Source organism: Octopus bimaculoides, chromosome 2 (assembly GCF_046866305.1).
Source record: "Octopus bimaculoides isolate indiv1 chromosome 2, ASM4686630v1, whole genome shotgun sequence".
Taxonomy (NCBI): Eukaryota; Metazoa; Mollusca; class Cephalopoda; order Octopoda; family Octopodidae; genus Octopus; species Octopus bimaculoides.
Window position 1 is genome coordinate 116,420,467 of NC_142929.1, and position 25,655 is coordinate 116,446,121.

Consider the following 25,655-nt stretch of genomic DNA (forward strand, 5'->3'; position numbering starts at 1 on the left):
CCTGTCTTACAGTTTCTTTCCACCTGTACCTTCTGGTATTTTTTGTCACCCACATGTCATCATCCATGCACATTACATGTCTATACTAACAGTCATTTCTCTTGCACATTATATATGAAACCTCTTACACCTAGTTTTTCTCTCAGTTCATCACTCATACTCATTAACATTGTATATCCAGTTATGCATGTTAGATTCATTTCTTTCCAGCCTTCACACTATCACTGAATTTCAGTGCTCATATCTCAATATCATGCATCATAACAGTTTGTACACAAGCATCATAGAATTTGCTTCATAAAAGAAGCAACAGCTCCTTGAACTTTTTCCACTCTATTCATATTCTGGGTATAATTCTTTCAGGGGATTCTCTATAATAAACAATCAAAGGCTGTGAAGTAATCCTTGACTGAACACATGCACTAAATTCCTCACTGATCTTGCTAACTTTTACTTTGTTGTCTGTGTCTGTATATAATTTACACTGCTTTTTGTTCATGATCTACAGCAAGAGATCACTACACTACAGATCATGATACCCTGTCAAAAACTTTCTTCAGATCAACAAATGGTATAAAGGATTACTCTTCATTAAGAATTTCTCTTATGATTGTCTTACAAAGCATGAATTACTCCACACATGTCTCTCATTTCTTTTTTAAAAAATTCATGATCCACAGGCATGGCAGTGTGACAGTTCACTACAGAGTGTTCGCTCTTTTTGCTTGGACACTGTTGACTGACGTTTGGTGCTATAGCCATGGATTGACTAATACCTTATGAGTAAAAAATTGGTAGAATGAAACTCAAAGAGGTTTGTCATGTAAATATGTATGTGTTACGTGCATGCATGAATGGGTGTGTGTTTCTCTTATCTTGGCATGTGCACATTAATTGTAAACAAAAGCCTTCATCATACAAATGATGTCATTTGTTTGCAATCCTCTTTGATGGTATTCTGCAATCCAGCTATTGAGCTATTCAGTGTTCAAAAGACAATAAAATATTACATTACATGGTTAAAGATGAGAAGTGGCAACAGGAAGAGCATCTGGCTGTAGAAAATCTGCCTCAACAACTTTTCAGTGAAAGCATAGAAAAACTGGACATTAAAAACAATAAGCTTCACGACCTCCTATTTCTTTTTCTTATGTAACTACCAGGGAGATTTAGCAATTTTTCTCAATCTTCAGCACACCGAAGTTGATTGTGATCCAATTTTGAGTGGTAGACCTAACATATCTCCCAGTTCAATATAAACATCATGTAATTTTGTGCATACATTCACAATCTGTGTATGAACTGTCTTTGCTCACAGTAAATAGAAACCTGGTTTCAATTCGTTTGAATTCTCTAGAACTGTGTCCGTAATTCCCTTGAAAAGGTCATGAAATTAACATCCCCCCCCCCTTTCCTCTTCACCCTGCACCTATGTCAGAAATGTCTGTATTGACTGATACTATGTTATATTTCAGCATTCAGTGTTGTAATGACGAGAAATACATAGAAGCCACCATTGAACTTGCCTTGGAGCTGCTGCAGCAGTTCAACCTTGCTTCAAGTACATCATTCAGCAAGGTAACATTGCATAACAGATATCTCTCTCTCTCTCTCTCTCTCTCTCTCTCTCTCTCTCTCTCTCTCTCTCTCTCTCTCTCTCTCTCTCTCTCTCTCTCTCTCCCTCTCTCTCACACACACACACACACACACACACACACACACATTTCAAAATTACCAAAACATCATCACTGCCAATGTTATTGCTGTTGCCATTGTTCATTCTATTGAGTCCAAATTCTTTATTTCATTTTTCAGGAATTCTCTAAATTTTTGCCACAGATTGTGAAGACCTTGATGCCTTATTGCTGTAGTTATACTTTCAGTCACACAGTATGTTGATTATTAATATTATTGTTTTTGTTGTTGTCCTTGATGATGATGGTGATGGTATGTGCTTATGTGAGGAGTTTGTTTTACAGGGAATAATGTCACTATCAAATGTCTATGTACATCATTGGTTACAATATGCTTTCATTCTTCCCAATTTTTTTTTTACATTCCCATCATCTTGGAGATGTCTCAAGTGATCTCTTGGAAATATCTTGGACACCACTCAACAACTGAACAAGCCCATCTGTTGTCTGAGAACCATATGATGTGTCTGGCCCACAGTTGCACATTCAATATTCTGTGATCACAGTGCTCACTCCCACTCTATTCTTGAATTACTTTGTTTTGGCTATGCTACTGCAATAATGTTCCTAGCATGGATCTTTCCATAGCCCCACTCTGTTGTAGCCAGTCACTTTTCTTCATTCTTTATAGTAATCTGTGTCTCACTTGTCCATAAGATCCTGGGTCAGTCTCACTGCATAGAATCTTGGGTCAATGTCATTTTCTATATCTTCAGAGTTGATCCATACCTTGTAAATGAAATTGGGTAGATGACAATAGTAAAGAAGCCTGGCAGATAGACTGTACCTGTAATTCAGAAGGTCTGAGCTTGTCATACACTGTGTCACACTAATTCTGCCTGAGAATAATATTAAAGATTTATCTGTGGAATGCTCAGCCACTTACATTCATTCAAGAGGTGCAGATAATTTAGTTGACAAATAATTGATTTCTCTTCACTGAATGACCACACATGCATGCATGAACGTGCGCGCGCACACACGCACCATAGAAGTAGATATATGTGTATGCCAGTTCACTCTGTAAAGGGATGGCCAATAAGAAAATCATTCAACCATAAAAACCATGCCAAAAATGGTATGTATGAGTAATGTGATCCTAACCCAATAGAAACTTCAAATAGTTGCTAACTCAAATCATAATGAGCCACATGGAGAGTGACTTGAAATGATGAGTTAGGAGAGGAGCAGCAATGATGAGATTGGTGTGATCAATGTGTAGTTTGAATATCTGCATGTAAGTGCCTGCTGAAAAATCTGAATGGAAGGAACTAGTTGTTTGATCTGATGAATTTCACAGAAGGCATCTTTGGACCAGGTAATGTTGTTAAACCAACCAGAACACTAGGTCTACTACCAAATGCAGTCAGAATTGGTATAAATTATCAATACACCACCTTATGATGTATCATTTGTAAGTCTAAGAAAGCATGAATGATTTTAAATGTTAGGCCAACACATCTTTCAGGAGTCCATCATCATCATCATCATTTAACATCCGTTTTCCATGTTGCCATGGGTTAGACGTCAAAATTGTTTCAGAGTAGTGATAGAAATATATAAAATTAACTGTTTATGTGTGATTAAATTTTGTTTTTGCCTAATTCCATATTAGCTCTGATTGAGTGGATATATGATCATAGACATTCTAGCCATGACCACCATCTTTTATTTGGTCAGTGTAACCCCCCAACCTCATTATCCAGTATGAATGTATTTCTGTAATGTTTTGTGTGTGTGTGTCTGGATGTGAGACTCTCAGTTTTCATTTCTGTGTCTGTGGATATGTATGTGTGCATCTGGTTGTGGGTGTATATATGTGAATATACATGTGTCTGTAATAGTGTGTGTGTCTGTGGTAGTTCATTTGTACAGAAATATGTCTAGATGTAGTGTGAGTGTCAAGGTATACAAGTTAGTCAGTTCTAAAATGTTTGTTCTTAAATTTTAGGTTCTTAATCTGTTAGAATCTATGATATTTAATGATAATTATGAAAAAGGAATTTTGGAGCTGGATCCTTTTCCCAAGAGTGAGACTCTTCAGAAATTCCGAAAAAGGCATGAATCTCTAAAATATAAATGTGGCAAGTTTTCTCTTCAACAGGTGAGTTTTATAAATATTATAGTTCATATTTAATTGCACTCTGGTGGTTATCAAATTCTCTTCCTTGTTCTCATTGGTAAGATATACATAGGACTTAATCAGTTATATTTCAATTATTTATATCCATTTTGCTGTGCTAACAAGACTGGAATTTGATATTTTTCTTCCTTTCACAAATTTTGACATTTGTACATTTTGGGAGTAGTTGTTGTTTTACAATTCAATGACATGAAAATGAAACCAGTTGTCAACCAGCTAGACACATGCAGAGACAATTCCTAAATTTCCAAAACCTACACCAAAGTTGTCATTACGCTTAACTGAATAAAAAAATTGTTCTATCAGAAAACAAAACTCTGTTATTTCTATCATTATTGAATAACTTAGTTTTAAATATACAACAATTTGTTCACCCACTACATTTATGTATAGTGACTTCTGTCTCATCTTCCTAGATATTTGCCATTCTCTTTCTCTACCTCATAATTCTCTTTACATCTATTATTCTCTCTCTCACTCTCACTCTCTCTCTCACTCTCTCTCTCTCAGTTTCATATAGTGTTGTCAGTAGCCCTGACTCTAATTCTTACCAACATCACTTGTTATATCAGTAGAAATAATGTAATCCATGTAATGACATCACAAGTTACAGTATAACTATAAACAACATTCTTTTGGTTTTTATAGGAAATTGAATGGTTTTTGAAAACAGGCAAGGATGTCACACTTTATAGAGGCACCCGGAGTGTAGAAAGTTTGAAATTTCTCCACAAACAATTGCAAAAGCACACCCATAAATTCAGAGATTTAATTGTACAAGGTAACACATCTAAAGTTCTATTGTAATACTGTAACTTGGCTGGGTAGAGAGTAAACTAGATGCTTTACAATATCTATGTCACAGACTTAATCATTCTTTGTTGAGATCTCGTTATGATCAGCTTTGCTTTCAGCTCTCTGTTGCTTTTGCTTCAACGAGTCTGAATATAGCAGTGATGATACAATAATATTGATGAAGACTTCTGACGTAGGCACAAAACCACAAATTCAATGTGAGGAGTTTAGTTAATTTGTCTGATCCCAACACACAACATGTACTTGTTTTATTAAAGGAAGAAAGAAAGGCAAAAATAGCCTCTACAGGGCTTTTTTGTTAACCTATTGTATGCGCTGATGCTACTTTAGGTGGCTCTCATGACTTCTGATCCTGATTGGAAGTGCTAACATGTACATATTTTGTTTTGGTGTAAAAGAAGGGCTGCAATAGATATTCTGCTCAATATCACAGGCTGGCTTGTCAGTTTCTTTACCTTAACCAGTTGAGCATGTCCCTTGGTGGCTGACAATATGTGCATTTCTGATCATAGGCAGGAGTAATGGGGGAGCATCATAACCAAGGATTCTTTGGAGTTTGAATAATTCACCCCTGGAAACATAGGTGTTTATTTATCATCTTTAAACAACCCTTATTCAGGGACCTTTTGAGCAGGATGAGCTACTCAACCTGAAGAAAATTCTAACTGGGCCCCACCTGCAAGGTCATGCACATAGAGTTGTGATGCATATGCCTGATGTACCCTTAATCACACAGGTAGTCATGATGGGTATATTGGGCTTCATATATTTGTAACCCAGCATTACTTTGATGGTGTATGCTGCTCTCTCACTCAATAATAAAAATAATAATCCTTTCTACTATAGACACAAGGCCTGAAATTTGGGTGAGGGGATATAGTTGATTTCATCAACCCAACTGCGAAGATAAAGTGAGCTCATGGCTGTATCCTACACCAGTTTCGCATAACCAGCCCCAGCCCATTCAAAAGTACCTTGGATCGTAGGGTGACCTGCTGTGCTTGAGGAGACTTATTGAGTCAAGTACATCAACATCAAAATGAAAATCAAATGGAAATTGTAGTTGTGATACCCTTGCCAGTAGCATGTAAAAAGCACCATCCGAATGTGTCCAATGCCAGCGCCGCCTTGACTGGCTTCCGTGCCGGTGGCACATAAAAAGCACCAACTGATCGTGGCCGTTGCCAGCCTCCTCTGGCCCCTGTGCCAGTGGCACATAAAAAGCACCTACTACACTCATGGAGTGGTTGGCCTTAGGAGGGGCATCCAGCTGTAGAAACACTGTCAGATCAGACTGGAGCCTGGTGCAGCCTCCTGGCTTCCCAGACCCCGGTCAAACCGTCCAACCCATGCTAGCATGGAAAATGGACGTTAAATGATGATGATGATGAGGATGTATGTATAAGCCAATGAGGGAGACATCTACTTGGTAGCTAGACCTGGTAGAAATAGCAGCCAAATCTCCCTCAAAACACCCTACTGTCTTCATCCAACAATTCTGCCTATTATGTAGTTTGAATGAGAAACTGTAACTAAAGATTAAGATTATTAACCCCCAAATTTTACGCGTTTTAATAGCAATCAATTTTTTCTCTCTTTTGCTTTCCTCATAGACTTTCATGTCAGATGTAAAGGTGAAGAGGTTTAACTTGGACTGTGTTAAGTAGTGGAGATGTTTGGTGATTGTATGTGGTGGTTACTTTTGACTGTTTCTTCTCAATAAGGATAATTGATTGCTAATGAATCTTAACACAATATATATAGACAGAGTGTAAGTACCTTGAGAGAAAAGTTGAACCTAAGAAGCATCAGTTGTGGTGTGCAAGAGAGACGATTGCGCTGGTATGGTCATGTGGCGAGAATGGATGAGGATAGCTGTGTGAAAAAGTGTCACACCCTAGCAGTTGAGGGAATCTGTGGAAGAGGTAGGCCCAGGAAGACCTGGGATGAGGTGGTGAGGCACGACCTTCGAACACTGGGTCTCACCGAGGTGATGACTTCCGACCGAGACCTTTGGAAATATGCTGTGCGTGAGAGGACCCGGCAAGCCAAGTGAGACCTAAATCCAAGGCCTCTGCCAGGGGTGTAGCCAGCCCACTTATGCGTACCTTTCCTTCATTGGACACTAAACTCCGCTTGTTGAAGCAGGTGAAATCGAAATCGAACTAAATTTGACGACTGGCACCCATGCTAATGTCGTCTCCTTCATTGGACATGAAACTCGGCTTGCGAAGACCTGTTGGGGCAAGCGAAAGCGAAATCGTGATGGTACTTGTGCCAGTGGCATGTGTAAAGACATTCGAGCGAGGTCGTTGCCAATGCCGCTGGACTGGCTCCTGTGCAGGTGGCACATGAAATAGACCATTTTGAGCGTGGCCATTGCCAGTACCGCCTGACTGGCCTTCGTGCCGGTGGCACATAAAAGCACCCACTACACTCTCGGAGTGGTTGGCGTTAGGAAGGGCATCCAGCTGTAGAAACTCTCCCAAATCAGATTAGAGCCTGGTGTAGCCATCTGGTTCACCAGTCCTCAGTCAAATCGTCCAACCCATGCTAGCATGGAAAGCGGACGTTAAATGACGATGATGATGATATACAACTTCAAGTGGAATTGGACGTCATAAGAGAGACAGCATTGTGATGGTTTTGGTTGACTGTCATCCTGTACTCCCCTTGTTAGCGAAATGGTATGTGCCGGCTGTCTGAGCAACTGGTTGCTTTTAATGGCAGAACAAACAGGAGAAAAAGATTACAAAAATAGCAATTCTCACTTTGAAACTAACGATTTTCAAAATCTTTTTAGATTACGAAATGCCCACTCTTTCATGTATCCATGTTTAAAATTTCATCGCGATCGGATGAACAATACTCGAGTTATAAGCGCACAGACAGACAGAACGGATTTTATATATTAGGATATATATATATATATATATATATATATATAAATCTTTCACTTGTTTCAGTCATTAGACTGCAGCCATGGGTGGGGCACTGCCTTCGTGAATTTTTTAGTTAAACATATCAACTCCAGTACTTATTCTTTAAAGCCTGGTACTTATTCTATCAGTCTCTTCTGTTAAACTACTAAATCACAAGGATGTAAACACAAACGCTGATTGTCAAGCAGTGGTGAGAAATACACACACATATACAGGGAGAGAGAGCGGCTTCTCTCAGTTCCTGTCTACCAAATCCACTCACAAAGCTTCTGTCTGCCTGAAGCTATAGTAGAAGACACTTGCCCAAAGTGCCACACAATCAGACTGATATAATTAATTACTATTTGATTCATTTCATAGCCAGACATTTGCTTTATATTTCTTAGATGGTTCAGAAGATATTGTGTGCCAGCTTGTCCAAGAATTAGCATGCATAATTCAGAATAAATCTGGTGAAGTAGCAGAGGCAGCGGCTCTGTGTCTTGGTATCATTGGACCAGTTGACCTTTCTCTGTGGACATCATCATCACAACTAAGTCGAAATCTCTACCAGGATCAATCCCAGTTGGAAAATCTTCCAGTTTACCAAGAGAATACTAAACAACAGAAATATTTCCAGATCTTCTACTTGTTAAACCAATATCTTGTTGATTCTTGGTGAGTTTTTTTTTTCTTTCAGTTAGTCTTCTGTCTGTAAATCACCATTATTGTACACTTCCCTATTGTGTCATCATCAATATCATCACTACCATCACCATGCTCATCAGCGAGGCGATGACTACTGACCGAGACCTTTGAAACGTGCTGTGCGTGAGAAGACCTGGCAAGTCAAGTGAGACCTAAATCCAAGGCCTCTGCCAGGGGTGTAGCCAGCCCATTTATGCGCACCTTTTCTAGATTGGACACTAAACTCCGCTTGCGAAGACTTGTTGAGGCAAGTGAAATCGAACTAAATTCGACGACTGGCACCCGTGCCAACGTCGTCTCCTTCATTGGACACGAAACTCAGCTTGCGAAGACTTATTGGGGCAAGCGAAAGCGAAATCAGGATAGCACCTGTGCCCAGCGTCGCCTTTCTGGCACTTGTACCCATGACATGTGTAAGGATTTTCGAGCGAGAACGTTGCCAGTGCCCCTGGACTGGCTCTTGTGCAGGTGGCACATAAAATACACCATTTTGAGCGTGGCCGTTGCCAGTACCGCCTGACTGGCCTTCGTGCGGGTGACACATAAAAGCACCCACTACACTCTCTGAGTGGTTGGTGTTAGGAAGGGCATCCAGCTGTAGAAACTCTGCCAAATCTGATTGGAACCTTGTGTTGCCATCCGGTTTCACCAGTCCTCAGTCAAATCGTCCAACCCATGCTAGCATGGAAAGCGGACGTTAAACGATGATGATGATGATCAGCAGTAACGGCAACATCACTATAACCATCAACATTATTAATACCATCACCAGCATGTTCATTAGAATTTTCAATGTCACCATCACTACTATCATCACATTCATCAGAATTAGGAGCATCAGCAACAGTATTGTCACCAGCATCATGCTGCTCCATCATCATCATTAGAATCATCCTTAGCATCATCATTACCATCATCACTGAATTGGGAATATCATCATAGAGTTTTTTACATCAACATCACCATTAATGGAATTTTTGCAGCCATGTAATGGAAGTTTTTCTTAGTGTTAAATTTGGTTATTTCTACATAATTTGTCTTTACAGTTAGATGCCATTCCTATTGTTAACCACTTCAATCCTTTAGTTAGAGTAATTTATATTTACAAACGTCAGTAAGTATGGAAATATCTTTTGAATATGATGATTGAATGGAAATGAGATACCTCTTTTTATCATCATCTAATGTTTGTCAATCTATTTCTGTATTTCAGTATGACCACTGTCCAATGTGCTGCTCAAGTTCTAAGATCTATGTTGTCCACTAAAGCAGGGAGACAATTTAAGCGTGATTGCCTACGTGTCTCTTTCCTTTACAAGAGCTTTTACCCTTTCTTAAAGGTAAACTATGCTTTGGATTCATTTATACCACTTTCCTGACAATAACATCCTATTAATTTTCTTTCAGGCCTTCATTTATTTTTAATTAAGTCTGATTACAAACCTGGTGATGATTGTGATATATGTAATTATTTAACATCCCAGTACATTCTGTAAAGAAAAAGAAAGAAAGAGAGAGAGAGATGTGTGTGTGTGTGTGTGTGTTTATTTAGTGTGAAATCAGAACTGAAAATCATAAGTTTTATTTCTTGCGGATAATATTTGTTTTCCAGAGTAAAGGTCATGTTATAACCAAGGACTCTAGCAAGAGCATCAACATTGACAATGAAGAGCTTTGGAACCCCAGTCATAGCAACCATAGTGACTGGATCAGAAACCTCACTTGTTCTTTGATTCATAGTGATGCTGTGAAAGATGAAATGCTACAAGTTCTAGGACCTATCTGTCAGGTTAAGGTAGGTCACCCAACAACCTGCTTTAATTGAAATTTTATTTTCTCTATTCATTCTTCTCAAAACAAGTGTTGTGATAAACACATCATGTCCATCACCATCACTCTTGTTGGGAGGGAGAGTTTATGCCTTCCATGCCACCCAGTTTAACACCAGTTCCTTTGCTGCAAGTATTCAGTCCAGATTTCCCAGTAGAGGATAATACAGTGTTTTGATTTGCTGTTTCTCACCTTCCTCAACAAGTTATCATAGGGCATTGGTGGAAAAGGTTCCCTATAATGGTTTGCCAACAGATAGTATAGGAGCCTAAATCTTTTTTTATCAACTGTTGACTGAATTAGTTTTCCTGGATTAAATAAAACACGTTCCAGTAATATAATTGTGATTCAATGAAAATGTACCAACTTCCCTGTAGTGGTTGATCTGACCAAGCTCATCATTAGAGTTGTAAATTGTTGTTGCTGAATCTTGGGTCAGCTCTAATTCAGCAGCTTTATAATCTTAGGTATTCCAGCCATGACCATCAGGAACTTTTTATTGTCTAATGAATCTAACTTTAAAACAATTGAGTGTAATTACTAAATACTTTACAGCACTTAGTTTCATCCATCAGTATTATGAATTCACCTCAAGCATGAGGCTAACTTTATCTTTATTTCTTCAGGGTTAGTAAGCTACTTACCAGCCTAATACTGGTGTATATATGATCTACTATATCCTCCCTAATACTAAAATCAACCTTGTGTTTGTGACCAAATAATCAATGTTATATAAATTGTTGTTGAATTTCAGACTGAATTCTGTGAATTGGTTTTGCCATATTTAGTCCATGACATCTGCTTGAATCAAGAAGGTGACATAGAAGCTATTCTCACACAACACATCAATAATTTCTTTGTCCAGCATTCATCTATCTCAAACTCACCCAATGTAGATGTGACTTCAAAATCAACAGGTCTGTGACATTGCTAATCTATCACTCCAGCACAAGGTCCAAGTGATATGTTTGTTTGTCTGTCTGTGTGTATGTGCGTGCGTGCATCTGTAAGAGAAAGAATATAAAACTATGTATCAGAGGTGGATATTTATGTATGGAAGAGAATGACTCTGTGTGTGTGAGAGAGAGAGAGTAAGTAAACAAAAGAAAGAAAACATGAGAGTATGAGTGTGTTCAATGTAAAGCATCTTTGTCAATCTTGTATTTATTTGAACATGCTTTTATAGGTTGGACAGAATCACAACAGCATATCTTAAACAATGTGATATTGAGTGCTATCTCTCCCTTTTGTCCTCTCTCTCTGCAGGTAATACCATCAAAATATGCATGAATAAGCAGTCTGTACAGAAGATGCTAAACGTTGTACAGTACCTTCGGCAGCAACCTAGAACAACTCACTCTGCAAACAAATCTTCTAAGAGGCTAGTATTTCACCTTTGTTTCTTACTTACACTAAGTAGCTCCTTTGTGAATCATGAAGTAGGCACAAGCCTGTAACATGTTTTCTTAGACAAATAATGAACACATTTTTCCATTGACAGCTCACTAACCAAAGATCTAGCTTGATGGTCTCCTGCCAGTGTATCTTTGGCTTTCATTCCATAACTGATATCTTGTGTAGAATCTGGTTGGTGAGGAGTGGCAGTGGTGGCGGCTGTGGCAGTGGTTTTGATGCATTAGACTACTCACCCAGTTTGTTGTTATCTAAGATCATAGATGTTACTGAAAGTTAACCAGACTGTTATCTTCATTTAGTTTAGATTAAAAGTCACTCTGGTTCATTTGTTCATGTCAAACCATCTAACCCATACCTGCATGGAAAAAAGGATGCTATGTGATGATGCTGATGATGATAAGTACTACCTGCACCTTTCTTTTCCTTGTGAATCTTTCACCAGTGAGACCAGGGATTTTACTCATGTATATAGGTCACTTCAACACGAAAGACTTCTCTTCTACCTTGCCCTGGAATATACTTGTCTATGCCAAATCATTATGAACTTTCACCTTCCAGAGCTTACCCGGTTTCCAACTATATTTTATATTTTATTTCTCTTTAATATTTTATATAAATATGTTATAAATTAATTTGATACCTTGAGACTGCCTGTTCATACTTTGTTCTGTAATATATATATACCGTATTTGATGGCCTATAAAACGCACGAGTGCATAGGACGCACCCTAGCCTAGGCTATATTTTTGTAAAATAAATTGCCACTAAAATAATGTTTTAATTCCTCCACTTACCTGTATAACTTTATGTTATTACTGGTAATTATAAGCAATTTATTGCATCCACATTCAATATAAACATACCGTAGGTGATTGTTTACCAATAGATGGCAGCACACATTTTGTAAACATACATACCATTTTGAGTGAGTTTTGAGCCTACATTGAGTGCATTGGATGCAGGGGGATTTTTTAACCACTTCTGGGTAAAAAAGGTGCATCTTGTAGGCCATGAAATACAGTATATATATATATATATATATATGTGTGTATGTGTGTGTGTCTGTGTAATAATGACAAGCAGTAATAAAACCAAGGTAATTTTTATCTCCAACTTAACGTGGAGGTTGTGTTAAAACACAGAACACTGTGTTATTTATCTAGAGAGGATCTCTCATAAGGGCTCATGGTGCATAAAAGCACTCGTAATTATGCCATTGACAGATGAAAGCCACCTGGTATGGCTGCCAGATCACATGAGTTCATCCTGCTATGGGTTCCTCAGTGGCAGACGTCCAGCAGCACGATAACAACTGAATCTTCCATCAATGATATATAGAATCTCAGTGTCTGTTCTCTCAAGGTAAACAACGCAGTAGTCTGTGTTCTAACACAACCTCTACATTAAGTTGGTGATCAAGATATGTATACACACACACGTGTGTATATATATATATATATATGTATGTATATTTACACATGCACACCAGTGTTGACCCTGTGTCTGCGTACATGCATATGGTATCTGTATATGAAGGTACATGGCCTAGTAGTTAAAGTGTCAGGTTCACGATCATTAGGTCATGGGTTCAATTTCTAAACTCTTAATATATTTTTAGATATATTTATTCCTCAGTGTTGTTTTCCTTGTCTACAGGAGTGAGAAATGTCCACAAACAATTTGGCAGAACAACTTCTGGTTAGACCTTGATTACAGCCACATTGCAAAGGCTGCCAACTTCTGCTCTGCACATTTCACAGCCATCTTGTATTCTGAAATCTGGTGGTATGCTCAAATGTAAGTAATATACACCTTTTCCTTCAACTCTCTCTCTCTCTCTCTCTCTCTCTCTCTCTCTCTCTCTCTCTCTCTCTCTCTCTCTCTCTCTCTCTCTCTCTCCCTCTCTCTCTCTCTCTCTCTCTCCCTCTCTCTCTCTCTCTCTCTCTCTCTCGATAGATAGATAGATAGATAGATAGATAGATAGAAAAAAGATAGATGGAGATTTACTCTTTTCTATATCATTTTTATTCTATAACAGTCAGAAGAGGAAAAGCAGTATTCATGAGCCTTTTTCAGCTCCTTCAAGACCAATGGTGGAAGGGGTGGGAGAAACCACAGCTGATGTAATATTCTCAGGCCAGATCCCTGTTCCAAATATTTATGATACAGTGGGCTCAGCTAAATACATGATGACTGGAGAACAAAAATATTAATGATTTCTCACATTTGTACAAAATCAGAAATGTTATTGAAGAGTTGGTATCTGCAAATAGAGCTGTCTCAGTATGGGAGTGGTATTTATTGTAATGATGCAGGAAGAATGGAAGACATAGTCAACTCTAGCAGAATTTGGGCTTAGAATGTATTGAAACAAAACTAAATACTGTAAAAGTTTAATCTGGTATTCTATCATTTTTGCTAATCATTGTCCTAGAAAAATAATATAATTTCTAACACAAGCACAAAACCTTAAATTTAAAGGATAGTGTCAATCAATTGTATTCACTCCAGTATTTGAATGTATTTCTGTGAGTGACCCTAAAAGAATGAAAGACAAAGTTATCTTTGGCAGTATTTGAACTTTAAATGTAAAGGGTTGCAACTAAATACTCCAAGAAATTTTGTCTTAAGTTCTAATGATTTTACTTAATCTACTGCCTTTGAAATTATAATAATTATGTATCTATTTCTAAAATAAAGACTAAGTTTAATTTGAGAGAAGCAAAAATAAATGATATGTACAAGGACAATACACTGCCGTAAGCAGAATTTGAACTTGTAACTTATATCATTTATCTTGTAGCATTGCAGGTTTACTTACTGTGGCCATGTGATCAGCTAGCAGGTCTATGTAAGAACTTGGGTTTTGTTGTAGAATAAGGTTTCTTGAAGTAGACATCAGACAATTATGGCTATACTTGGATATGATAGACTAAATGACATAAAAGTTAACATTGTACAAATCATCATCACCTAAAACATTTAATATATATTCCATGCTAGCATGGGTTAGATGGTTTGACAAGAACCAACAAGCCAGATTTCTGCATTAGGTTCCATTGTTTGCTTTGACAAAGTTTCAATCATTGGATACCCTCCTAAATGCCAACCACTTTACAGAGTGCACTGGGTTCTAATACTAGTGAAGTCATCAAGTAACTTACATGATAAGACCTCTTGACACAATATCAAGTATTAATAAATGTGACTGGCTAAACACACAACACCCATGTTCAAGGACTATCCCAAAATTTGAGACCCGTTGAGAATTTTAAAAATATGACTGAGAGTTTAAATTTTAATTCTTTTATGAAGCTCTGAGTTTTATAGAGTTAGTGTTCAATTCTGATTTCTTTCACATTATGTAGTTAACTTAAAATTTTCCATAACTAGATTACCTCTCTGTTACTAAGCAGCTTTCTTTTAATCCCTGCCTTTTATTCACAGCAGTTTGGAAAATGGATGTGGTGCAGAATTAAGTACTCAGAAATACTAACTTAATATCTTAAAGAATACCTGCAATAATTACTTTCTTTCAGGGAAAATCAGGAGGAAAATAGTTCAGCTGAAGAAACAAGTGGAAGATTCCAAGATAGTTTAGCCTCACTAACTGACAATCATGTTAAAGTACAAGGTACATTGCTGAAGGCTTATCGAGAAATTGGGGACCCAGATGGACCCTATGGTTGTGGGGCTGGAACCCTTTCAGATCCTACTTCAAGGTAAACAGATTCATACAAGAAAATTTTATTAATTTATATGTCTTAGAACGTACTTCATACAAGAGAGAGCAGTTTCTACTTGCAGAAACCACATGCTCCTTGTATGTAAAAGGAGCACAAGATCAAGAATTGCTTTAAATTCATAATTATTTTCTTATTCAAAGTTTTTTTTATTGTTTAGAAATATAGTCAGGAAAGTGTGAAATGATATTATTCTCCTTCACTTGTTTCACAAATAGACTGAAATCCGTGCTTCACTGAGAAGGTCTTGTAATACAAAAACATATCTTCCCTACTTGCTGAAATGATTACAATAACATTAGTCATAGAGCTAATGCCATTTCCTCATCCATAATTATTTCTAATTAAGTTGTTTTTAATACTCATTTCATTAATTATGTTAATTTTGACTTAATTGTTGGTTTTTGTGAAAATCATCATCATCATCGTTTAACGTCTGCTTTCCATGCTGGCATGGGTTGGATGGTTTGACTGGGGACTGGTGAGCCAGATGGCTGTACCAGGCTCCAATCTGATCTGGCAGAGTTTCTACAGCTGGATGCCCTTCCTAACGCCAACCACTCTGAGAGTGTAATGGGTGCTTTTACGTGCCACCAGCACAAGAGCCAGTCAGGCGGTACTGGCAACGGCCACGCTCAAATGGTGCTTTTACGTGTCACCTGCACAGGAGCCAGACATTTCTAAATAATAAACCACAATAGTTTATTTTATTCACATATTGTGTGTCTGTCCAGTCAACATCAATACACTATATATCATGACAGTATACACATACTACACAATTTATAGTCATAAGATCTACACACTATCTATTTAGTCAACAACTACAACTGTACACTGTTTATTCAGTCATGATCTACATAAATTGTTGTCTTTTTAGTCAATATTATTTGCTATGGCTATCAGTGTAATGTGCTAAATTTGATCCCTTTTGTCTAAAGAATAGTGAATTGAGTTTTAATGTCCACTTATCCACTTGAAATCTGATATTATCTTGTTGACTTTGTATTTGACATTATTTACCTTTCACAGAATTCAGCTCTATGAGCATGAAAACCAGTGGAAGAAAGCCATTGTTTCTTATGATATTCTAATGACTGAGCCAGAACCAACTGTACAGCTGGGCATGCTCAAGGTAATGAAGTAGGATTAATATTCTTATCATCAACATCATCCATGGCTGTGTTCAGAGATGGGCATCACAATCATTATCATAACCATTGCATATTAAGGGCTGGATGTTCCCTGTGCCATATTACTTGTACAATTTAAGAGAAGAACACAAATAATTTCCTTTTAATTTTTGTGCTAATAAATTTTAACTAAATCTGAAAATTTGAACAATATGAATTGATGATCCACTTATAGGAACTAGACGCCCATCTCTGAACACTTACTCTTGGTTTTAAGGTAGAAAAACCTTGTTAGCATGTTTTTCTCTCAGCTATATAGAGAAGTGACAATAATATAGGATCATTTATTTATGCCATTGACAGTCACTGCATAAATGTGGACTCAACCACATTTTGGGCACCTACCTCAACAAACTAGACAGTTCCATCTCCCCTGAACTGCAAGAATTACAGTATGAAGCTGCCTGGAGGACAGCACAGTGGAACCTAGATGTACCTACTAGGTAAGTAGTTTTCTTTCATTTTTGTCTGTCTATATTGGAGTAATCTAAGACTTTTCTTGAAAGTATGCCTATGGTCTCAAAATGGAAAATTCTTTGTCAGTATTGAGATTGTTGGTTGTGAATACCTGTACAGCTCCACACACACACACACACACACACACACACACGCACTCACATTTCTCGTTTCTTACAGTTCAGTACCTTCCAGAGAGTTATCTTTACTATATATTGTCAGACTCACCCTCTTCATCAGGTAATCATAACTTCTTAGAAATATCTGTTTCTTATATATTCTTCAAGGTTAAACACCAGCTGGGACTTCCACAAATCTTTGTATGCTGCAATGACCTATCTATCACGCAACCAGGAGGAGCCAGCTTTAGAAGCAGTACACTTTGCAAAGTAAGAACATGTTTTTGTTGTTTGTGTTGATATTTAGTCCCAGCTCCACTCCTTCAAGTTGGCCTTAATTGAGCTGATCAATGACTTTCCATCATGGATTACACCTGTCCTGCTGGAGTACTAAGTTCTTCAACAAGTTATCACATTTCATGTCATTATAGGCTGTACACATATAAAGTGGCGTAGTTTGTTGCTACAGCAAGCACCAGTTCCCCAAATTTTACCCAAATCAGCCTACATATAGTTGCTTAGTGTTCTAAAAGTAGCAGCTAAATCTCTCTCAAACCATGTGCTGCTGTCTTCCTAGGTGCACTTTGCCTTGAAAAAAAATATAATGGTTTAACTGGAGTGCATTTTATGTGACAGTTCTGCTCAATCAGGACTGACCTGGGATTAAACAACAATAAAAATATTTTTGACCGCTCCATTTTCAGTTGCCTCCAAACACCCAGAATGTCTTCAATGCTGTATTTAGAATACTATTATATACATGACTATACTGATTGGTATATGCATATATTTATACATACACACATACATATGTAGCCATATTGACTGGTGCCACTGCCATGTAAAAGGCACCTGGTACACTCTGTAAAGTGGTTAGCATTAAGAAGGGCATGCAGCCAGAGAAACCATGCCAAAACAGATGAGTGGAGCCTGGTGAGCCTTCCAGCTTGCCAGCTTCTGTCAAATCATCCAACTCATACCAGCATGGAAAACGGGTGTTAAATGATGATGATAATGGCAGCAATTGTAAGTGTGTATCACCTCCTCTAAGCCCTCTCCCCTCTCAAAATTGGAGGGATCATTGTCAATCATAGCCTGGATCACTCCAACAAATTCAGGAGTTCTTTTCTTAATAGAATGATCAGAATGAGTTTCCTGAGTTGCTATACCTTTATGATCACCAATTAGACTCATCCGACTCTTTCAGAATCCTCTGCACTGTCCTCAGATTGACACCCAAACACTCTGAAATGTTCGTATTGAATCTTCCAGCATGAATGCTAAGCAGTACAGCATGTCATTTCCAAATTTCTGGCAGAGTGAATTGCGTCATGGTGCTGTTTTTCTCACAGATGGTACCACCCAACTGACCCTACTATAGTGTGTAGTTGACAAAGTTAAAAACAAACAATGTGCATGCACGAAATTAAAAATATAAAATGGCAACAATTTACCCTTTGCATCCTGTATATGTGTGTGTGAATGGTGTGATTCTCTGATTCTCTTTTTCTTTCAGGTTATCTGTGATGAGGACATTACATGAAAGTAGTTTAGAGAGTTGCAGTCCATTATATCTTGCCCTCAGTAGACTAGCATGTCTTGCACAGTTAACTGAAATGCTAGAACTGGACAGAGACAGCAACACAAAAAGGTATCAACGTTTTTATGCACTGGCATTAAGGATGTTTTAATAATATGTGTGAGGAGTGTGCTTTACTCATTTTGAATTTTTGTGTCATCACCATTGGTACTGCAGTCCCTTGTTGTATATTAGTACTTGTTGTATATTAGTACTTGTTGATTAAAAATGTTATCATAATAATGACTATGAGTCAAGATATACATGCTAGAAACCTCCCTTTCTAATATTTTCCCTTACTATGACAGTCCAACTAGAAACTTTGATTGTAAAAAATTCCAGGAGCAAAACAGAGCCTCATCAACATACCATTACCTGGGATTAAACCAGTTGGCATTAGATCTTCAGTTTAATACTCTTTCAACCATCTGAATAACCTCTTTTATTATCATCAAAATGAGAATATTTTGTCAATGTATATCAAATGAACTACATTAACTAGAGAAAAGAACTCGTTTCAAATTAAAAAATAGTTCAAAATATAATTGGGTTATGTGTTTTTATACAATTTTACATCACCCTTTTATGTTACAAGTTTGTTTGGAATCCATATATTTACTGTTAGGAAGGGCATCTAGCCATAGAAACTGTGCCAAAGCTGATATTGGTGCTCAATGCAGCTTTGTGGCTTTACCATTTCTTGTCAAACCATCTAACCCATGCCAGCATGAAAAACAGATGTTAAATGATGATATTGTATTATTTGTAAACACTCATCTTAAGCTCAAACAATTTTACCATTAGATATGAAAATAATAGCTAAAATTCTCAAATTCCACGTTATTAAAAAAGAGCTATATTAAACAATATACAGCCTGATATACAAATGATAAAACAGTCATGATACCTTTCATCATAGTTTTTTTTTTTTTTAAGTATGACTGATCTGGAACTGCACAACTTCAAAGTTTACTTTGAGCCAACAAGAGAAGACATCTGTGCAGTCGTGTAACCAGATGTAGCAACCAAATCTCCTTCAAATCATATCCTTCAATCTTAAATTAGGATAGGATACATAGGAAAATCTAATCCCATATTTACGAACAAGTAAACTAATACATATGAATGTGTGTGTGTGTGTGTGTGTGTGTGTGTGTGTGTGTAGCATCCATCAGCCTTGTGTACAATAGAGTGTGCTTATGGACACAGGTGAAAAGCATTTTTTTTAAGGACTGTAAAGTCTGGTCATCATTCTGCAGATATTGTGTGTGTATGTGTGTACATAATAAAGTATCAACCCTGGAAAAATAAATGGCAAAGTTGACTTTGGTTGATTATAGATATAGTGTGGTTGGATGTGGGAATAAGGCTATAACAGGATATTCTGCAGTGTGTTGTAAAGTGGGACTGATGCTATTACAGACTTATGTACATATTGTAGTGTGAAGTGTGTGCCAGGCTATTTTAGTTAGTTATAGTGTTATTTAAAAAATATTAGGGGTTAGCTAATATTATCTTTGAACGAACAAGAGACAGTGTGGTTTTTATATATTTCCATGGTTTCAGCTACTCTTTGCTCAAAAAAAGAATCTCTTTATCAGCAAAGGTAATGGTGCATTGATGATATTAATGCTAATAATATCTATCATAGACCATGAAGCCAGAGATTTTGGGGCGGGGTGTAATTGACTGAATCAACTTTAGTATATGACTGGTGCTTATTTTATCGTCCCTCTCCAAAGATGAAGAGTAACATCAACCTTAAAACATAGACTCAAACAATTTTTCTTATATTTCAGCAATAACTTGCACATGCTTCTTGAGAAATGGGAAATACAGCGGCAGATTTGGAGGGCTGACTTTGAGTTTGTGGAGCCAGTACAACATCTGTGTTGTGTGTTGCTATCAGTGTGTGGTGAACAACCAGGACATCAACTTGATGGTCTTGCCAGGCAGTACCAGAACCTTATCAAAGCTGCTTGTCAAGATGGCAAATATGAGGTAAAATATTTGCCATCACATACTTGGTATCACAACTTCATTTGAAAATATTCTTGTAATTTTTGTTAGTTTCTTTGGTGGTGGTTGTTTTGTCAACTGCTATTTCCCTGTTTTTTGGCAAATTTTTATTCTATGGTATTAAGTACACTTCTGGGATCCTCAAATGTAACTAACATTGGCACAAGATCACACATTTTGGAGGAAGTTTTAGTTAATTCAGTTTGCCTCATTATTTTTTCCACAGAAAGATGAAAAACAAACTAGGAATCATCAGGATTTAAACTCAGAATATAAAAGAGCACAATTAAATATCAGAAAGTATGTTTTTAATACTCTGCTGACATTCTATCAGTTCAGCTGATCCACTGTCATAATAATCATTCTCATTACTTTTCCATGCTTGCATGGTTTGGATGGGTCCTCTCCAACACAGCATCTTGTGTTCCTCTGTCATCTCTTTTATGACATTCTACATCTTGAGATTAGCTTCTGTCACTTCTTCCCATATCTTCTGTGGTTTTCTACTTAAACGGTTTCTTTTTTCACACATATCCTGGCACATCTTTATTCAAGTCATCATTCATATGCATTTCGATGTCCAAACCAATACAATCTTCTTCCTTGATTCCCCTTTTACCCAGTTTTTCTCTCAGCTCACCTGTTCCCAAGGTACTTCATGCATTCTAACATTACACATCCAGTAGAGCTTGCTTAATTATTTCCAACTTTTGATCATCCTCTGTATTGAATACCTACATCTTATTATGTAGTATTACATTTCATGCACAAACATCATACAAGCTACTCTTTGCTCAAAAAAAGAATCTCTTTATCAGCAAAGGTAATAGTGCATTGAGAATATTAATACTAATAATATCTATCATAAACCATGAAGCCAGAGATTTTGGAGCAGGGTATAATTGACTGAATCAACTTTAGTATATGACTGGTGCTTATTTTATCATCCCTCTCCAAAGATGAATAGTAACATCACCCTTAAAACATAGAATTAATGAAACTAATTAATGTTGGAAGATATGTTTCAGCCCCTTCATTATGCCAATGACAGAAGTTTTTAATATTATTATTAATATTGGTGCTGTCATTAGGATGTTGCAATGTCAGAAACAGTGGCTGTGGTATTTAGTTACGTTCCTTCACATTTTGAGTTCAGTTCTCAGAGGCCACCTTTGCCTTCCATCCTGCAGAAAGCAATAAAATTAAGCACTAGTAGAGTACTGATATCAAATAAATTGATTGTTCCTCTACATGAAGCTAGGAATCATTGTTACTCTTTTTTATTTTAGTCATCTTATGTTTATTATGTGCTTTCTCTGTACAACTTAATGTATATCTATTGTCTTGGGTATTTGCAGTGTTTGGTTTTTGTTTTATATTGCCCTAAAAGTATTATGTGTAATATATATGCAATGTCTTGTATTATTTTCTCTTTGTTGCATATATGTGTAAGTCCTGAGGTTTTGATCATGTGATTTTCTGCTTATTTTAAATCATTCCCAAGGTTGCTGGCACTGTTGTTGTTATTTGCTTTATGGTATGATGATACACTATTTTTTATGTTCACAGCTTTTCATCTCTCCGAATCGATTCAGACAAACAAATCACCAATTCTCGTAAAAAAATCTTTTTAGCTTCAGCAATCTTCCTTCTCTTATTTGCAGTTGATACAAACTAATGAGGACCCCTCTATTCAACCTACTTGAAATAGTAGCCAAATATTCATCATGCCCTATTATTTTCAAAAAGAAAAGGATACACTGGATAGTGTTTTTATAGATACATTATTTCTGAATAAAAAGAGACCAGAAGATCGTAATTGGAACATTTTTGATCATGTTTCTACTCAATCAAAGCTGACCTGGTGTTAAGCAACAATAACTTGGTTTTTATTATCATCATCACATACATTATTTATTGTTGTTGTTGTTGTAGCCAGATAGATAAAGTGTTTCCAATTTAGTCTTAACTTTAGTTTTGATTCTTTGCTGGAATTATTTTGCATTCATTATCAACAATAGTACTCAGAAATACATTAACATCATGTCTCATTAAATCTCGTCAATCAGCCTCTTAAATTACTGTCCTAAATCATCATTTTTACCAGATTAACAAATCTGTATTAGCTTCTCTCTCTTTTGAGACCATACCAGCGCAGTCATTTCTCATGTACTCCACATCTAATGCTTCTTATGTCCAACTTTTCTCTCATTCTGAGTTCAATTCCAAGCAATAATAATAATAATAACAATGATAATAATAACATCGAAAAATACCTTAGGAATGAGAACCCAGGTTCGAAATTTCCCCAACACACCTGATGAAGGCTGGAGGGTATATCAGCTGAAATGTGTTAACAACAAACAAGATGAGGACAAATATCTGTCAAATATAAATAATGTAAACTAACTTTCTCCCTAATTAATTGGGCTATGGGCTATGACCCTCTCTCTGACTCCCATCACCTGATCCAACAATTTGATACCTCTGTAATTATTCCTCTCTAATGTGTCACCTTTACCTTTGTAGCAGTTGACTATAGTACTGCTACTCCAGTCATTGGGCATGGCTCCTTCATGTATCACCTGGTTGACTATACAGGTGACATGATTTAAAGTTATATACACAATGTATCTCTGATACTGATAACATTTTTCTTATTTTATTCAGTAAGTTTTCTGGAAGGAGTGATGCCTATGGCTTATGCAAGCCCTTTGAGACTAGTGGGATTGATGTTTCGCTTAAACTGCTGCAAATCAATGACAGCAGAGACATATACAAGGAGGGGATTTCAAAGGGAATTGAATTTGTAGACTCTTTTGTTGTCTGTCTTCTCATCATATTTTCCTTTCCTGTTTCAAGATGCTCCTTAGCTGCTGTGGACAAGAACTCTTATTTACAAATACACTCTCAAAAACGCTCATGTAAGCAGAACTAGATACATACGTACACACACACTCATTAATATTCCTTTTATTGGATCTTTCTAGATTGCTGAACGTTGCCTCTACCTTCTGGATGAGTTAAAGAAGAAACACACATTGGAACAATCTGTAATTTTACAAACTGATTTTGAGAGAGCTAATTTTCTATGGAAGCGGGGTGAACAAACTGCAGCTAAGAATCTGATGAAGACTATCATCATACAGTTAGAGGGAGTATGTCAGTTTGTGTTCTCTTCACCCTTTCTGTCATTTGTATGGTGGTTGTTTAGTTATGGTTTCATATTACTGATATACAAATATCCAAACTTATAAAATCTACTCCTAACGTGTTCAAACCTTACCACAGCTGTTTTTTTTTTTTTTTTGTGACTTTAGACTAATCACAACATTACTTTCCTTATTTTGTATTGCCTTTGAGAATCTCCTATCCTCATTTCATATTGGAATGGTTTTTCTAGCAGCTCATATGATGAAAGAAATTTCTAAAGCCTAGCAGTAATGAACGAAGAAATGGTAGTTGAAGTGTTCTAGAGTTTAAAGATGGTCAATAAGGGACTTCAGTGTAGTCATTGAGGTGCCTTGATGTGGTCATAAAGATTATCAGAAGTCGTTAAGTGGATTTGATTGGATTAATAAAGAGTTTCAATGTGTTTAATAAAACACTTTGATTAGGTCTGTAAGGGATTCCAGTGAGATCTGTAAGGTATCTAGATATAAAAATATTTATTCTGTCTGTTCATACTGGCAAATATCCAAACTTATAAAATCTACTCCAGGAAACTTGACTGTAAATGAAAAACTTGTGCCATCAAGGATACAAAAGTTTGTAAATGTAGTGGATTGTATTAACAATTGGTAATAAGTATTTTTTTTTAAAGAAAACTTAGTACTAAATAAACTGGTAATTTTTTTCCAAGTCCATTCTGGATTGGAGTTAGGAACTGGTCATAGGACTATTGTTAGTGGTCCAAGTTCCCAAAGAAATTGTAACACAACACTGCAAACTAAAGAAGCACTCACCAATTTTATTATGCTGCCACCACTTACAGTAATTTTGTTTGATGCACCAATATGAAGTCATTCTACTCTGTAGTATGTTTTTATGACCACTTGAACAGTTTATTACTTTTTTTTTTTGTTCTTTCTTCCATTAGGATGCCACTGGAGTGGTATGTAGTGAAATTGCTCAACTTTATCCATCAGCACTGAATACCTATGGTAATTGGTTGGCTGAGACACGATCAGAGAATCCAAAAGTTATTATGCAGTTTTATCTTGCTAAGGTAAGAACATCAAAAATAACTTCCTATAATTATATCAATTCCCATGAATTGTCTTTGTACCATCAATTTTTCATACCCTGTGTCTCTGCTCCACTAAAGTGCCAACTGGCAGTATTAAAGTTTCCTTTACAATATCAACCTGCATCATTAACTTGTCTATTAGCACTGTTAAGTGCCACCTACCTAACCCATGAGTGCCTTCAGTAGAGTCCACTCTGATGATGTAAGCATTTGTCTCCAATCTGAGGATAACTACCTCATATTTTCCAAAAGCCTTGAAAAGCATAATGATTGCTGCTTTTCTTCATGTGATAAACCTTTAAAAAAAAAACTGTATGTGACACAATTCAAACACTGGACACGACACACTTCAGTTAAGTTTGAGACTACACTGCAAATAGTATTCACACTTCATTCTTCATTGAAAGAGATGTTGCATTAATCAGAACATGTTACCTCTTGTTTTCTGTCTATGTTGCTGTTATGGTTTTTCTAATGTATGTCCTTTATTGTCCAATTCATAGGCTGTCTCAAAGCTGCAAGATACAGAATCTACCAAAAGCAATGTTGCTATTGAAGCACATGCCTCTCTAGCAAACTATGCACACCAACAATACCGCAATATTAGAAATTACATGAACTCCAAGGATTTTGGAGTGAAGAAGGACTTGATGAAGGATGCACAAAGAGATGTACGGGAACTGTGTAACCTGGAAGGTAATGTGAAGTAAGTAAACTATACTAGCATCACTGTCATTATCATTGTTATTATTATCATATCTTATCATCA

General features: G+C 36.8%; 1 protein-coding gene across 3 annotated transcripts in view; it reads left to right on the top strand.

Moving 5' to 3' along the window:
* The window catches only part of LOC106881129 (serine-protein kinase ATM), an 88,459-nt gene that overhangs the window by 42,254 nt on the left and 20,550 nt on the right, over positions 1–25,655 (top strand). For all 3 annotated transcript variants that reach the window (XM_014931398.3, XM_089347528.1, XM_014931399.3), the window contains 19 exons: positions 1,476–1,578; positions 1,816–1,890; positions 3,646–3,798; positions 4,486–4,618; positions 7,982–8,252; positions 9,496–9,622; positions 9,895–10,077; positions 10,867–11,029; positions 11,379–11,493; positions 13,185–13,325; positions 15,068–15,250; positions 16,304–16,406; positions 16,768–16,907; positions 17,208–17,309; positions 18,556–18,690; positions 20,418–20,619; positions 23,628–23,795; positions 24,737–24,865; positions 25,390–25,592. In XM_014931398.3, the coding sequence (XP_014786884.2) occupies positions 1,476–1,578; positions 1,816–1,890; positions 3,646–3,798; positions 4,486–4,618; positions 7,982–8,252; positions 9,496–9,622; positions 9,895–10,077; positions 10,867–11,029; positions 11,379–11,493; positions 13,185–13,325; positions 15,068–15,250; positions 16,304–16,406; positions 16,768–16,907; positions 17,208–17,309; positions 18,556–18,690; positions 20,418–20,619; positions 23,628–23,795; positions 24,737–24,865; positions 25,390–25,592 (2,829 nt within the window). The remainder of the gene's footprint in view (positions 1–1,475; positions 1,579–1,815; positions 1,891–3,645; positions 3,799–4,485; positions 4,619–7,981; positions 8,253–9,495; positions 9,623–9,894; positions 10,078–10,866; positions 11,030–11,378; positions 11,494–13,184; positions 13,326–15,067; positions 15,251–16,303; positions 16,407–16,767; positions 16,908–17,207; positions 17,310–18,555; positions 18,691–20,417; positions 20,620–23,627; positions 23,796–24,736; positions 24,866–25,389; positions 25,593–25,655) is intronic.